General features: G+C 34.7%; 1 protein-coding gene across 3 annotated transcripts in view; it reads left to right on the plus strand.

Moving 5' to 3' along the window:
* Nucleotides 1-18,421, plus strand: part of Pka-R1 (protein kinase, cAMP-dependent, regulatory subunit type 1) — a 128,030-nt gene that overhangs the window by 106,085 nt on the left and 3,524 nt on the right. For 2 of the 3 annotated variants that reach the window (XM_077440783.1, XM_077440785.1), the window contains exons 2-3: nt 6,039-6,194; nt 11,494-11,694. In XM_077440783.1, coding sequence (XP_077296909.1) covers nt 6,039-6,194; nt 11,494-11,694 — 357 coding nt within the window. The remainder of the gene's footprint in view (nt 1-6,038; nt 6,195-11,493; nt 11,695-18,421) is intronic. The other variant, XM_077440784.1, reaches the window with a different exon arrangement.

Genomic DNA, 18,421 nt, shown 5'->3' on the forward strand with positions numbered 1-18,421 from the left:
TTTTATTTTTATTTTTATTTTACATAGATACCAGGAAGGCCTTACAGGTAAATCCCAATGCGCCTTCCTGGCCAATTACAAATACAAATACAGCATTTTTATTATAAGTCGTTGAATTGCGAGACACTGAAAAAACTCGCAAATTAACGAGACATCTATGAATTGTACATAAATTTTTATTGTACATCAATCAAATTTTTCAAATAGTGGTGACATAGTAGGTAGGAAGGATTTTTAGCCAATTTTTTTTTTCCGGGAACCGTTTCAACAATGAAATCAGAGAAAATTGGCAAACTCCGATAGGAAACGATCAACCTGGAGTCACAAATCCAGGTCTGACCAACAGCATACTCTGAAAAATTCATTTTCATTCAGGGATAGAACCCGGCACCTTCTTGACGGTAAGCAGAAGCTTAACGTCCGAGCTATGCTGCTGGCTACGTAATTGAAATTATTAATTGAATTGTGTAATTGAAACATCGGTTAAGAAGCAGGTTAGACTCGTGGCGTTACTCTCACAGAGCGTCCCATTCTATCATCATCATATACATATATAATATCGCTATTCTGTGTGTCTGTCTGAGATAACGCTCGCCGTACTATAATAGTCGTTTATAATAATTATTTAATTATATAAAAAGAGACGTGATCGATGTGGATATGTAACTATGTGTGTGGCACACGCGTGGACACACAACCAATCAGAGCCAAGTATTCGAGACTCGGGGTAGCGTGGTAGCGGGAAAATGGGGAAGGAGGCGTGGAGCGACATTTGACAGACAGGCATGTGTGACATTGGGTTGTGTGTGTTAAGTCACGGGTAGAACACTAGTTAATTTATAATAGTCGTTTCGATTCGACATACATATGTATGTCACAGATAAAATACATCCAACAAAACTTATATACGAATACAATAACAAAAGAAAAAACGTCTATATATATATTGATCGCAACTAATATTTCCGCTTGGCAGAGAATTTACCGCCATCTATTGAAAATTTATTTAATTAATTAATGATTTAATTAATTTTTCTATTGGTGTTTTATATTGCTTATATGTAGGTAGGTAGATAGTTTTTACCATTTTTTTTTTCATAACGAACACACGACGACACATTTCTTTTAATTATTTTTTAATTAATCACCTTATATTCCAACACCCATGCGATATGTCATCGTGTACAAACTAGTACATATATGTAGGTACATATTTTAGCAGTGGAGAGGAATGGGAGTGCAACGTTTCGTGACACGCTATGCCACATGTCCAATTCGCTCTACCGAAAAATTGTTCAATTTAACTATCGCCTTTATATCTTGGATCCTTACCGGATCTTTACCGGATTAGGCTAACGGCACTCAGTAAGTGCCCTAACAAAGGATACGCAAGAGTGATTAAAAACCATTGACTAAGCTATTTTTACCAGTTGAGTGGTCTTGGGTTCAAATCCTGGCCAGAATCGAGCGTCCACACCTCCGTTGACATTTGCGAATTCGAACGCATTTTGGTACTTGCTACTCGCATATAATTTTCAATCATAATCAATTCCGTGCCAATCCTCCCGTTGGCACGTCTACGGGCAATACTCTTGTGCATTATAAGAGCCGTTATATTTGAAAGTGGCATAAGTCCACTTTTCTTCATTTCGAAAAATATCTCGCAAAACATTAAATATAATGATTTGCCTTTAGCAATATTAAAAAAAATACTCGTGGCCTGTAATACATTTATTCTGCTTTTCAGAGAATCTGGACATATCGAATTAAAAGAAGTGATAACAATTTGTGAATTAAGTCTAACAGAAATAGCGTTTTTGGAAATGAAAATTAAACTTCCGCCACTTTCAAATATAAAAGCTAATATATAAAGGAAATCATAAGAAATTTTACTTGGAATTCCTAAACAAATTATATCAACTTTTTTTTCCTTAAATTCCAAGAATGAATCGATACGATTTTTTTTTTAGTCATGTTTTGCCATTTTTCGCCCACTTTGATCACTGGGTATATTCATGTATGTACATAAATAAGTATATATTTACCTACCCAAATAGAAATTAGTTGGAAATACAAAGCAATAAATAAAATGTAAAATTCCCACGCCTTGGTTCAGTTCAAAAAAGACAGCTCCAATAATGATACATTTTGCGAATTGACGAGGGTGTTTTTTTCCCCTTCCAAGGAAAACCGAAGGAAAATGTATACAAATAAGTAACGAAGCAATTTACATTATCGATGACACGTTTCGGAACAGCACGTGTACAATTCGCGAAAATGTCTTTATTAGTAGTTATTTCACGATCGATACGGGTTGTAAATATTTATTTACCCGGCTTCAACTGGCTCGAATATTTTTTGAATATAGATTCTCAATTTAGACCTGTGATATGAGTCTGATGGAGACCGTCGCGATGAATCGTAAGGTTTAGGCGGGTCTTAAAAAAATCTGGGTGAACAAAGGAGACCCCCCCCCCCGGATTCGGCTAACAGGACTCAGTAAGTGCCCAAACAAAGGATACGCTAGAGTTCTCACTGACCTGGGCGAGTACGTGTGACTCGCCTGGATAGACCTTTGCGTGCTTAAGCACGCAATAGACAAATAAATGGATCAGGGAAGCTGTGATGTGCTACTTGTACTTTATAAGGAGGTACACACGGTAGATCAGATCATTCTGGAGTGAGCGGTGGTTACGTGTGGACCTCCTGAATCGTTGAATAAATGCTGTGAAGCGACTTTGGCATTTAATTTGGATCCTGACAATATAAAACAATAGAAATATATTTTTAGTATGAAACATTATGATCTATAACATAATGGTAGTAATATTATTCTTATAACCGACCGAATTGACAGCATTACTTGATTGAGCGTATAATTGAAATTGTCAATTGTTGACAGTAAAATTTGCATCGGTTTAATTGTGCGCACTGCAGATTAGAGCGGTTGATTGAATCATCCGGAGAATATAATCAAACGTACAACATCTGTATTGTATAATATATACATATGTACATAATATAGAAATTTATGGAATAATAAGGTCGTGTTTCAAGCTAGGCATAATTTAAATCGCATAGGAGGGGAGGGGGGGGGTGGGGGAGCACCGAACGGATTATTTAATCGATATAACTTGACATGCACATGACGTTGCAAGCTGTTGCTCATTTAATATTCTTAATCGCGCAAGAGTTAGAAGTTTTTTTGCGTTACATTTTTATTGGCGCGTTGGAAATGGCGTGCGGCCACCGTGCGGTGAAACGACTCTTTTAATCGGTAATCGCATTTTTTCTTTCACTAAAATTTCTAAGTGTTATTTGTATGTAATTTTGCTTTATTAAATGAAAATAATGGTTTAGAGAATTGATGTTCGTGGGTCGCGAAATAAATCTAAACGGAATTTGGCTCTTCCTCTTGTTTATTCCACGCTACAAAGCAATATTAGTCAATTGAAGATTTCGTATAGAGCACTTCCATACATACATACAAATTAAATAAGAAACAGGCTACGTTTTTGAGACTAATATCAGGAAAAGAAGAGCAGCGAGTGCCTTCTTAAGGTAAAAACACATTCAAAAGTGCGGCATGACACGCTTATATATAGGCTGGACTCCAGCTGTAATAGGCGTGTCTTTGTGTTATTGTTAATTCATACGATCTTATTATTCTATTACATTTCTCTGAATATGGGAATCACCGTTATCGACCACTATCAAACCAATGTCAATACAGGGATAAAATATTACCAAAAACACTCCAGGGGGCGAATTTTTCAAATTATGGCGATGGCATTGATTAGGCGTGCTGATGTTTTTTGCATGTGCAATACTATTTAAAAAAAAACACGAGCCGCGTATCACTCTGTGTATCTGCACCTTTAGTGTCCTACATTAGCTTAACGATGTAGAGTGGAGTGCAAGGTATCGTAATACGTCCAGCGCACATAGAACCTTATTATATTGACGATACTGTGGTGATATTGGTAGTTCGACGTATTAAACAGAAATATATGTAAATGCGATAGAAATATTGATCGCGCAAGGTTCAATTCACTGTATACCGTGCGTAAAGAAGTTTTCACACCAAAAGCGATATTTTTTAAATTTAAAATTAAATAAGTGGGGGGGGGTTGCATTCAAAGTAAAATTGGTTTTCATTGAAAGAAACTGATCATTTAATTTTTGTTAAATGTTAAGACATATAATACATACATACATCGGATTTTGACCTGGGCAGTAACCATTTGGGGTGGTGCAAGTTGCCAGTGAGTAACACATTTTATAATTTGAATAATATCTAAAGGCAACGCTAATATAACAAACAAAGTTTTCGCCTTCCACTATAAACCTAAACATGTCCTTGACATATGCACTATTTTTTTTAACAACTCAAAGGGAGAATTTTGGTCCTCTGGTTCATACAAAATATTCAACTCTAATATTAGATGTCCATTGATATGGTACTAGTAATAACAATCAATGTATCGTTCCCTTTTTGTTTAAAAAGAATTTGATTTTTTTAAATTATAATAATTCTTCGAATATACTTATATAATATTAATTGAATATACATATTGAATACACATATGTATATAATACCCAGGCTACTCGTCAGAGCAATTGTAAAGAACAATATACCGTTCTATCAGTGTTCAATGCAGGGATATAAAAATGTTTATAAATACTTCTTTTTTCTAAGAAATGAATAATAATTCTCCAATCCCTAGCCTCTTTAGCCGATCTTTCGATATAATATAAGGGTATAAAATCACCCATTTATATTATATTTAAGTATCTTTTAAGATCAATACATTCCAGATTGAAATATTTTGAACGATTAATAAATTTATTAGATATTGATTTATCGTCAGTGCGGGTTTGGAAGACGACATTTTAAAGATTTATTTTCAAATACTTGCTTCAATTTCGTTGCGACGTTTTTTTTCACATAATATATAATATACTAGTGGTTTTACCCGGCTTCGCTCGATATTTGTAATATAAACCGCATAAACATGGTTAATCTAATAGTAAACATTAATCTGTTTTTTTATTAAATTTGTTTGAATCGACAAAAAAATAATATTCAACCATCTTCATAAAAAGTTTGATTTTTTATTTGAAACTCCCAAACAAACCTCACAACCTTACAAAGTCTCTTTCGAAATTATATATTATAGATTAGATTAGATTAGTATGTAGATATATGTACATATAATATAGATTAAGTGTAAACGTTTTTTTTTTCACATAATCATAATCTATCACCAGCAGTATAGATCAATGGTTAGCATGTGATGCTTTCAATTGTGTGGTCACGGGTTCTATCCCTGATGCGTGATGCTGGCCAGACGTTAGATATGTGACTTCAAGGTTGATCGTTTCCTATCAGAGTTTACCAATTTATCTGATTTCATTGAAACGGTTCCAACTAATTGGCATCCCTATCCTATATCTCTCACGAAAATTCGCGTTACTAAGCATCTCGATTTTCGCTGATATATTATATGTATGTCCATATGTATCTGTGGATGTTAATCGTTGTTTGTATTTTTCTTGTATGTATAATACTTAAAAGTACTCAGTGTTAAATGTAAATATATAATTAATCATTATTAATCTGTATAGCATATTGGATTAATGTGTTAAGACGAGTGTGCCTGATTTATTGAATAAAATAAAAAATAAAATATGCATTTACAAAGTTCCAGGCAGCTTTTTACACATTGTTCATACATATGTAGTTGTCAAAGCTTTTTTCACCCATCCTGTACATTGCAATCTTCAAGATTTTGTTTATACTGTACAAATGTCATACGTCCTAGAATAAATACGACCCATTCTTAGTGAGTTTGCTTTCTGGATTTGACTCGGCACTGCACTGTTTGCCTTACGCTCGAACGCCGACAATTTTCAACCCGTACTGCGTATTGCACGCTCTACTTGTACTGCACCGCAAACTGTCAAATGTCAAGGATGCAATTATTGTACTTTTTATTATAATTTATACTGATATGTTGATTTTTATTATTTTTCAGGAACAGGCGCATTCTGCAGCATTAGCGGCTGCTGCTCCAGAGGAAGCTGATGACTTGTCGCCGCTGCCTCAACCGGCTGCCCAACCGGCTCGTCGACGTGGAGGCATCAGTGCCGAGCCTGTCACTGAAGAAGATGCGGTCAGCTATGTCAAGAAGGTTAATACAATCCTAAGTTGGCCCCTGTACTGTTTAATTTATTTAAAATAATGTGGACCACAATGCTAGTCGCCTGGCTTGATCACCAACTTGTTGAATCTTTTCATTTGATGTTTACCGCTCTAAACCAGCAACGTATCTCAGTGGTTTGTATATGATTCTAAAAAAGTCCTGGGTTCGAGCCTTGCCCCGTTGTTGGTGGCCAGACCTTGGATATACATATGTACATATGTGGCTCCAGGTCAATCGTTTCCTATAAGAATTTTCAAATTTATCTGATTTCATTATTAAAACGGTTCCTAACAAATTGACGACCTACCCTAATTTGTCACCGTTATTTAAATTTAATTTCAAATTTTTAATAATATTATTAATTTATATATATATATATATATATATATATATATATATATATATATATATATATATATATATATTAATTTGGCCATAGGTATCGCTCTCGTAAATATAAATTTAAATTGTCAATGTACACCCAGTTATATTTATTATATAATCGCCTAAATCTCGTGTGTGTGTGTGTGTGTGTAAGTAACGCTCTCCGTAGTATAATAGTCGTTTGACATCGATGCGGTGCAAACGATCGACAAGCGCCAGGCAGACTGAACCACAGATTAACGACACGTGTACCTTATGCGTGCGCACTGCTCGCACTTACACTAAACGAAATCTACCTGAAATCCCGACATACCTACCCTGTATACGTTATGTGCTTCTGATACTTTAGTTCCGAATTTTGCCTTATTAAACTCGCCAGAAAGATCCAACTCAATTTTAATAATTGCATCTGTTCACATCGAAAGGTTTCTCATCATCTGATGTGCAATCTATCATTCGTGAAGTCGAGAATTGCGTTTAAAGCAGCCATCCAGTTAATCTGTGGTTCAGTCTATCTGGCGCTTGTCGATCGTTTGCACCAAACCCATTGTCTAACAATTACATATTTTCTTATAAAATACAATTGGTTGAGTTATCGGAATGAAATATTCTTGAGACAAAAGAGTATATTGTCTCAAGACATTATCCAATATAATCATAGCCAGCAGCATAGCTCGGACGTTAAGCTTCTGCTTACCGTCAAGAAGGTGCCGGGTTCTATCCCTGAATGAAAATGAATTTTTCAGAGTATGCTGTTGGTCAGACCTGGATTTGTGACTCCAGGTTGATCGTTTCCTATCAGAGTTTGCCAATTTTCTCTGATTTCATTGTTGAAACGGTTCCCGGAAAAAAAAATTGGCTAAAAATCCTTCCTACCTACTATGTCACCACTATTTGAAATTTGATGGATGTACAATAAGAATTTATGTACAATTCATAGATGTCTCGTTAATTTGCGAGTTTTTTCAGTGTCTCGCAATTCAACGAATTATAATAAAAAATGCTGCATTTGTATTTGTAATTGGCCAGGAAGGCGCATTGGGATTTTCCTGTAAGGCCTTCCTGGTATATATGTAAAATAAAAATAAAAATAAAATAAAATAAAATTTCAGTTTTATTATTACAGTCGTTCGTTCGTCTCATTGATCAATGCAATTGTCAAAAGATATTTTTATCTAATAAAATATTCTCAGAGAGGAAATGGATTGGTTTCCCTCCCGATATGTCGTCGGGAGGAAAAGTCTCACCGCGGAAAATTTTTGTAGCAAGCGATTTACCGACAGACGACTTTTCGTGATTTGGTTTCTTGAACAATTATTAATGATTTTTGCCAATTGCATTGGGGTCAAAATGGCCCAGATAAAAAAGCAAATTTAATTCATGTCCAATTTAATAATTCAAAACCTGATTTTCACACCAGTAAAATTTTACCCTTAGAAAAAAACACTTTTCTAAAAATGTTAATTTAAGAAAAAAGGACAAACGATTTATTTTATTTCGCATTGTTCCAGTTCGTTACATATTGAATTTCGAGCATTGTAAGGGCGTGAAACATAAATGTTATAAATTGGACTTATTCGTTTTCCTTTCCTTCAGCGCATTCTTTCCCCTTCGAAAGGCAGCAAATAATCATTTTGAGATTTATTTACGCAGAACATATTAAAAATGTAAAGAAATCAAAATTTTCACACTTAAGTTGTGCCATGAGTAAAATTTAAGAAGAAAAAAACACTTCTCACTAATAATATCAAAAAAAGAATCAGTCGTGTTTTATACCACACACTATGTGACACTTAAACGTCTATAAGCAAAATCTACTAAACACTACTGTTGGATTTAGTTTTCTAACCCAAAAAAATGCATGTATAAATGATTAGGTTGGCGTGCATGAGTTGAAGAATGGTTAAGTTGTCAACTTGTAACATGTAACGATTAGTTAATTGCGGCGCTCCAACGAATAACCACGTCTCATTTTATTCTACCGCCTATATCTGCTAACTAGGGATTGCAATACCGGTATACCGGTTCACCGAAAATCAACCAAATTTCGTTATCGGTAATTACCAGATACTATTTTATCACAAATTAAGTAAATAAACACACATAATAATACATTAAAAGTCAATGCAAATGACGTATTGTGGATTAGCTTGTCTGGAATTTGTTTATTTTCAGTATTAAATGTGGCAATTATCAATTAATTAATTCACTGGCAACGCAGACCAACCAAATCGTAATAAATACGATCAGACGGTTGTTTCAAATTATGATCGAATCTTTCAAATGGTCCAAACTTTAAATAAATAAATATGATTGGTTAAAAATACAAAAATATAATAAATTTTATTTGTTTATTATTACGAATTTACTTTAAATGCATGTATGAGATTTTTTTTCTTATTCAATCTAGGTTAACCTTTTTTGGAAAAGTAACCACATTCAGTTATCTAATCCACGAAATTTTTTTGTCATTTACCGGTATATACCGATATACCGGTAGTAGCAAAAATCATTTAACGCTTACCGGTTTATGAATTGCAATCCCTACTGCTGATAACCAGATCTTACACTACTTACCAATAAATAAACAGGCTAGGTTTGTGAGTTGATTCCTAAGAAGGGGATGGGCAAGTTATAACGACAGGGTACAGTCCCCATCATCCCACTACTAGTGGGCCACTAGTTTCATGAAATGTTTCAGCGTTTCGTGACACTGACGTCACCATCAAAGCACCATACACTATCCGTAAAGAAGGATTGCTTAGAAAAATGATCCAAATTTACAGACTCCAAAGCAGTTCAATACTATTTTTATTATTTTGCTATAGAATGTTGAAAATTTTAAAAGTACACTTGTATAAACTAAGCAGCTCATACCGAATTGAAAGGATAGCACTCGTCTTGATAGTATTGGCACATAGTGAATTAGGTGCAAGACGTGTTAACTCGTTATGTCGACTTCAAAGGAATGACACGCCGCTTTTATCCGTTCCAATTGCTCTCGAAGAGACGAGAAAATCGACCCACACACTAGTGTCGGGAACGTTTTGTGCCCGGCACGTAAAGGGTTAAGCACACGTCGAATGACATCTCTCTCTCTTTCTCTTCCGCTGCTGTGCTGTCGGGAAGAACCACTCCAGTCGCAAAAGCCACTCAAATATTACTTAGCAAAACCTAGATATATGTATATAAAACGATGGGTACGCCAACCAGGTCGATCTTATCAAAAGTAAAATGCATTTTCGAATCGTGGAATACTCAGCGCACGTTACTGTGGTGCACCGCATTTAAAACCCATAAAACTGGAAGTATCAGTTGGATACATCGAGAATGATGGGTAATTTTCTGGTCACGTTTAGCTCGCTCACTCGCCTCTTCTGTAGTGTATCAAAATACTATTTGGTTCCTAACATGTAGAACACGACTCATAGTTAGAATTGAGCTGAATTGAGTTTCTCGATAAAATCTTTGAGAATGCTTTGAAAGAGCTTAAAGCTTTAGCTATTGAAGCCAGTACAGAGGCTAGAGCGGTCTGATGTTGGATGCTACCTACATATAATGAACCAGACGCGAATCTAATAATCTCAAACTACGAACTGTCATTGAAATAAAATTGATGACCAATGATAGTTCCCTGTTTCCCGTCACGTAGCTCTACTTGCACGTAGTCCAACTGTGCATATGTAATATATCTTAAACTAATTTTAAAGTATGACTTCATTAGGGATGGTATACTTAATTGCTTCAACTGAATTGAAATCAGTTAATGGAACGTTGGGAAAGGTGTTCTACGTCCCACCTCCCCTCTCCTTAAAATTACCTCAAAAACATTACCTAGTATATGTAGTAAATTTTGGGTAATATATAATTGAGCTTTGTTTTTGATAGTATTCACTAAGTGCACGGAACTTTTTTCAAATACTTTTAACTTTAAAATAAATACTATTCACTTGGTAAGCCTTAACTTTATTTCGAATACTTTTAACTTTGACAGAAATACTTTTCGCTTAACTTAATTACGAAAAATATCAACTATTCACTTGGCAGACATTAACTTTATTTCTAATTCCGATACGTCAAATATCATGCACTTAAATTAAGAACATTTTGAAAGTGTTATGAACTTTTCATTGAATAGTTTTCAGTTGTCAGTTGAATGTTGGAGATATTTCTGAAGAAGGATAATATAATTTTGTTTAAAACCGACTTAGCAAGGGTTGTGGTTTCATCTTTGCTTTACGTATGTTGTGAAATTTGTAATTACGTTCAGTTTGACAGATAAAGATAAAAAGGCAGGTTATAGAGACAAACGTACTTTATTGGAAATATATCGTTGCCAGTAGAAAAAACAACGTGTGATTTAGTAAATTTAAAGTGCAAATAAATAAATTCCAGTGGTAATATTTTTTCATATGCAATATATTTGTCGAATGTTGCAATAATTTATTTAATGTTGAATACATTTTATTTAAGTTAAATAATTTGTTTTTCGTGCGATAATTTTGACCATTTAGCACCCGTACATTTTGGGCATGAAAGTTTTATTTTGATCATTTTTTAAATTATTAGTATCGATCTATTTCAAAACTTAGTATTTTATCTTACGATTTCGAAGATCGTGATGTTTATTAAAATTGTGTCTCAATTTAGAATTATATAGAGCTGTTACTAAAACACATCCTGTCTCAGATACATCCCGTGGTTCAATCGCGTTTAGAATTTATCTCATCCTCTTGTTTCTTCCACGCATCTAAAACGAGTCACCCCAGACATGTCCCAAAAAATTCCTCACAATTACCATTAAGTTAATTATTTGCTAGGGTTGTATTACTTGTTATAGTATTGGTGATGCAAGTCTTGTCAGTTACATTGTTCGTATTGTATCTTGAGTTTCTGTTCGTAGGTGGTGCCGAAGGACTACAAGACAATGGCCGCCCTGTCGAAAGCGATCGCCAAAAATGTCCTGTTTTCGCACTTGGACGAAAACGAACGTTCGGACATCTTCGACGCCATGTTTCCGGTCAACTGCCTTCCGGGAGAACCCATCATCCAACAGGGCGACGAAGGAGACAACTTCTACGTCATCGATTGCGGAGATGTCGAGGTAAATAAATAAATAAATTGCCACACATCATCACTTACAATTACGAGCAGGCATAATTGCCCGTTTACACGTCCAGCTCGACAACTGGATGAACTTGAACCGGCGAACAATGCCAGTGATCAATCGTACATTTTTAATACTGTTGCATTGTGTCACCTTGAGTTGTGTTGTGCTCAATCGAGTTTTATCGTAGCAGCGATTTGAACTTTAGATATCTAAGTCTATTCAATACCCTCGATGGAGTGGGAAATAATTTTTTGTATTATTTATCAAACGACTTTTGCTACTATATATATATTATAGGTCAAAGTTCTGTAGGCGGGGTAGGTAGTGTTGACCGTATCCCAGCCTAACGAAACACTGTTGTGCTTGTTTTAAGTTGTTTTATTGTTTGCCTAAATATTGTACAAGTGTATTAGAATATTTGAGGAAGTTTTCTCGAAGCGGCTATTGGCTGTTGACTTGGTGTCGTGATGGCCGCTGGATCTGCAATGTGTCGTTGCTCTGGATCCGGCTATGTTCAGATGTCTCTGGATATGGCAGTGTGTTGCTGGCTCGGCATTCGGCTATGTTCAGATGTCTCTGGATATGGCAGTGTGTTGCTGGCTCGGCATTCGGCTGAGTTGCAAGCGTTCTTCCATTGTAGGGTAGTGTAGTGGTAGCTGTTCAGATGCTGGATGTCGACTGGTCCGCTGCTGTGTGTCGACTCTTGTTGCTGTGGGTCGACTGAAGTTGTTTGGGGTGGACCTCTTTTTATATTGTTTTTGGGGATCCACGTGACCTGTGTTTGGCGATTGATTCCGAGAAGTGCACGTGGTGTTTACGTGTGCAAGTTATGCGAGGAATGTGGTTTGTTGTTTAGGGTGGACGCGTTTCGAATGTTTGGCGTCGTTCTACTCGATTTAGTTTAATGGATGCAGGTGTTCTTCATGTCGTTCTGCTTGGTTCGTTGGGGTGGAATATGCTCGAATGTTTGGCGTCGTTCCACTCGATTTAGTTTAATGGATGCAGGTGTTCTTCGACTTGGTGTCGTTCTGCTTGTTTTGTTGGGGTGGAATATGCTCGAATGTTTGGCGTCGTTCCACTCGATTTAGCTTAATGGATGCAGGTGTTCTTCGACTTGAGATGACGTCAATGGTTGAGCGTGAGAAATGTATTCTCCGTCGCAATAGATTTCGATAGTTTCGATTTGCGGTGACGAGATTCCTACAGTTCGTAAGTTAAGTTGTGTAATATCAGGGCTGTGGAGTAAGTAAATCAATGTACTTAATATATGAGCCGGTATATTTGAAAGTGGCATTAGTCCACTTTTCTTCATTTCGAGAAATATTTTGCAAAACATTAAATATAATATTTTGCATTTAACAATATTTAAAAATATTAGTGGCCTGTAATACGTTTATTACGCTTTATTTTATTTTATTTCATAGAACATGAACACTTTATAGATCTCTCCAAAGCGACGAGTGCACTTAAACAGACAAAATACAATCAATCAACATATGTACATAAGCATTTTATACAATGCGAATTCATACAAACATCCACAGTGACATACGTCTATGGAGAAATTTTTGCAGCATTTTATAATCAAATTGGCGAACCTCAAGATGATGAATAACTTGAGATAGGAAAGGAGATGCCAATTTTTATAGGAATCGTTTCAATGAAAATCAGAAAAATTGGCAAACTCTGATAACAAACGAATAAAACGATCGACCTGGAGTCGCAAACTTAGGTTTGTCTGGCCAGCAGCGGGACTCTAGTGGTATTTGAACCCGTGACCACTCTGCTCGAAATCATAATATGCTAAAGACTAGTCCACGCCGCTGGTTATACATATAGTTCGCTAAGGCATTTTTGGCGCGAACGTACGATCAGGTGATAAATGCTGGTAAACCAACGGTCGACGAATACCTAATCTCTACGTCACATAATAATTTGGTATGAGCTACATACGTTCGACTATTTTGACCCATTGAAAAGTACCTATGCACATATGTATTATATTGATATGCCCAAAGGAAAGTAACTTTACAGATTAAGAGGGCTGTACACCAGCGTCTTGTCCATACAAACGTATTACACTTCTCTGTTCCTCAATAATGCCACCAGAGAAATTATTTTTTAATATGCTATGGATATCCACCATTGGCATGTTTCTGTGGTTTTATTTTTTTGATTAGTTATTTTTTATAGGAGTTAGGAGCCGCCAAAAATCTATAAAATCGCCTCTTTTTTACATCCACGAAAAGAGTCCAGCGTGCTTATTTAACGATTGATTTTTAAAAAAATACGACCACACAAACATAGAAAATATCTTTCTCATACCGATGATGAATTTTTTTTTAAATTGGTCCAGTTTCGGAGGAGAAAACTGAAGAATACGAAACCTCGATTTTGGCGATTTAAAATAGATATTATCTGGTCGAGGCGCAACTGACGCATTCACTCAATATATATATATATATATATATATATATATATATATATATATATATATATATATATATATATATATATATATATATATATATATATTGTCGCATTCACTCAATATATGTATATATCGAAGAAAGGAACGGCAACAAAATTAAGGTTTCGGGTATCCAGCCCTCTTAACTATTGACTTTTCCTTTATATAAATCATATCCAACGATGCGTTCAGTATCGTGTTCTCATTTTATATCCACAATTAAACAGAAACGTCGCTTTCATATAATTGAAAATATTAAGTATGTTCAAAGTCACCTCGTTACTGTAAAACAAAACGGAAGATTAATCTCCAATTAGCGAGAGACGTGTACCTGGCTGCCTAACTGTGCCACGCGAACAATTTCAAATAGGATTGAAGGGCTTAAATATTTAACCATCGCATTTTACAATTGAGATTTCTTCTCTTCGTGTTGTGTAGTCTCCTTTGATATTTCCCTTTTTCGGCTTTGCGTTACTGTAAAGCGTACCCACTGCGACGTGTACAACGTGTTTTGTCATAATTGGGGATTTTCGTGAAAATCCCCTGAATATGTAAATGTCACGCATTATGAAGGACGCCACTGAAAATAGACGAGTGCGCTCTATGAATACGAACGGTGGAAATTAAAATCTAGTTAACACTCGTGTCGTTGTGGATTAAGCTTCAAACTGTGAGATATAGCCAGTGTTGTAGTGCTAAATAAAAAAGAACCAGGGCGGTGTTTAATTTTTACGACCCCCCCCCCCGCTTTTTTCTTTAATTAAAAAATATGTATCTTGATATTGGTAGTTCAAATATTTATAAAAAAAAATCAAATGCTAATTAACAAATATTCTGAAATGATGATTTTATAAAAACTACAACACTGCATCATATTCAACATCTTTGATTTTGCAAACCCGTGTTTGTGTGTCAACAGCAACATTTGCTTTCAGCAATGCTAGAACCATATATGTAAATGTCGAAAAACTATCAAATTTTAACAATTTGGAGATGAATATTTATTTAAGCTGAATTCCCATATTTTATCTATCCTCAAGTGCGTATTGTCAATAGTTCAAAGAATGTTTTCTTTCAAAGTTTTGGGTGGTTTTAGATAAAAAAAAATCCCATACATTTCATTAACCGTCTTTTGAGTTTTGAATATACTCATATTACTATTCGGTTGTGGTCATTAAGTGTTAGAACGAGAGTCTGCTCACAATATTTGGTATACAAAATTTTATATGAAATATTAGCCAAAATATTTTTTAATTGTACTCAAAAAACAATGTTTATAACTAGTCACCGGAGCCTGAGGGGGCCGTGTATTGTTCAAAGGTTGTAAATGCATTGTTAAAGGTTTGCCGAACAATGGATAGCACTGTGACTATCCTACTTCTATTTATAACTATCAAAGTGCCAGGGCGGCGACCTGCCCCGACTACACCACTGGATACTATCCATCCAAATTAGGATACTAGGTGCGCCGACAAACACGACGATGCGAAAGGGCCGTACATGCTAAAACCGTTAGCGACAATAGCCTCCTGTAGTTCATGTATCAATTTCTTTCCAAAACCAACCGTTGAAATATAAACACCACTAGCAGTCTTATATTATTACTAGACTATGCATACTTATTAGGCCAAAATTATTTTGCTATTTTTAATTTAATAGAAAAATCTTTTTTGATTTTTATTTGGGATTGCCCTAACGGGTATCCTATGTTTATTTATTATTACGATATTTTCCTAAATATATACCAAAAACCGTACATATGTTTTAAAAGTTTTGGGGCATTTTCTTAATGTTCAACCAACGATATACATACAGTAACATGCAGAGAAATCGCATCACTTTCAATTGTTCGATGTTTTCGATTTTTTTTAATTACAAGAAGCTATACACAAGTTTTTTTGGTTTTATTATTTGATTTCAACTATTTAACATGTTTTACGATTAAAAAAGATTATTTATATTTTTAAATTAAGGCGAGATACGAATTTAAAAAAAAATGCAAAATAGGGCATTTTTCTTATATGTATTTCAAATGTCTCTAGCTAAAATAATATTACAGTATATATTTTTCTATGAATTAAAATACATAGGCAATGAACATATGACAACAATAAATAGTAATATAATAATTACTAGTCAATCGTCTTGCTTCTATGATGGGATGGTACCTGCCGGCGGGGACAATACGACTTTTTTTAGTATGTCTTCCGAAATTTCTTCAAACCATACATTTTCAACAGTTTTTTTAACTCATAATTTGCCCCAGGGTGTTGTTTTTATTTTAAATTCGTATCTCGCCTTAATTTAAAAATATAAATAATCTTTTTTAATCGTAAAACATGTTAAATAGTTGAAATCAAATAATAAAACCAAAAAAACTTGTGTATAGCTAGCTTCATGTAATTAAAAAAAATCGAAAACATCGAACAATTGAAAGTGATGCGATTTCTCTGCATGTTACTGTATATGTATAAAGAGCTATAAACTTATTATTCCTATGTATGTATGTACATGCATATTATACAAGAGATTAAACTATTACATCAATGTTTTGCTATCTACGGAAACTATATTTTCATTTCGATTAAATTTTAAGCTCAATATCCCCTCTCCTATTAACATATCTACATACATACAGTGGCGGACTGGGACTGAAATCAGTGCATGCCAGGAGTCAAAGGGGGCCCCACCCAGGGTTAAAAAAATTTGTCCCCCCCCCCCCCATATAACAAAATTTTCTTCTTTCCATCACGCTAAAAATCAAGGGCAAAAAATAAATAAAATTTTCAAAAATGGGAATAAACAAATTTAGGTACAAGAAAAATGGCAAAAGCAAAATAGATCCATAAATTACATTGTATATTTCGTTTTAATCCTTGTCCTAGGTAAATAGAATGCATCATAAAAGAATGCGGCATAAAAGCGGCTTTTACTTTCGGTAGAAAACAATCAGGGACGTCATTTCAGCTTTTTCTTGGGGGGGGGGGGGCAGGCAAAGATTGGTCAAATTGAATTTTTTTTCAAAAAATCTTTTTTATATCGGAATAAAAATGGAAAATATACAATATGAAAAAAATAAGCTTATTTTTGAAAAAATATATATAAAAATATCTTATGTAAAAAGCTAAAAAAGCGAAAATTTTTTTCCAAAAATTTTCACATGGTCGCAAAATGGTTAACAAAAGTCGACCATCAAAATGTATCACTATATCAAAAAATTTACAAACTTTCGGAAAAATAAACGATACACATCTGTTTTTGAGACAAAATAAAGTAAAGGCGAACTTTCTAACGATTCGCTCAATGGGACGAACAATTTCCAAGAATGTTACCCAAGGCATACCACTTAAAAACCAAAATATATTTGCTTCAAAATAATAAAATCTTTTTTTTTCAAAGCACATAGCAGCGATTATTTTATTAGTTACACAAAAGTAACATAATATAAGAAATAAACGCAGCATTCATAGATCCATAGTATCTCATTAATCATTAAATTCATAATATTTTCTAAATTCGCCTATTCCTTAATTTAGGGGGGCGAGTGCCCCCCCCAAATTACGTCCCTGAAAACAAAAAATGCATAATATTTTCAATTAATGTTAATCGAAAATCGAGATTTTGGGGAGGGGCCCCTATCCTATGTTTCTATATACATGGATGTGTCTAGATTAGGAATAGATTTTATATTCGGAAACTGTTTAAAATTGTGTATTTAAATCTTACTATATCGTCGAAGTATAATCAAATATTATTTTGAAAGTACATATGTATGAAGTAAATTTAAATCGCTGGTTGATGATGAATCGTCCTATCAAAATTGTTTTAAGCAATTCAGTTTATATTATTCACGGAAATTTGTTTATTCCCATTTTTACTTCATTAGGTAGTTGTTACATAGGTTGGAAATATTACATAACCTTGAGGTTGGAAATGGGCCCGGTAAAAGGGCCCACGCAAATGTTGAAACTTACATTTCGAGCCTAATAAAAAAAGTTAACCGATCCTTGGGCTGTTAAAGCAGGTATTAGTTGTTTGTGTATATCGTAAGAAATTTGTTTTGTTGAAATACCCAAACTCTAGGTCCCAAAGTGCAATATCCTATAAATTTTTACACACGTGAAATAGTTAAAAAGTTATTTAATTTTACTGAGGGCCCATATTTTCTAACGGATAGTGGGGCCCACATGCCATCGGGCATGTACGCTTGTATGGCCAGTCCGCCACTGCATACATATATGTATGTATGTC

This window comes from Arctopsyche grandis, chromosome 11 (genome assembly GCF_051622035.1).
Source record: "Arctopsyche grandis isolate Sample6627 chromosome 11, ASM5162203v2, whole genome shotgun sequence".
Lineage (NCBI taxonomy): Eukaryota > Metazoa > Arthropoda > Insecta > Trichoptera > Hydropsychidae > Arctopsyche > Arctopsyche grandis.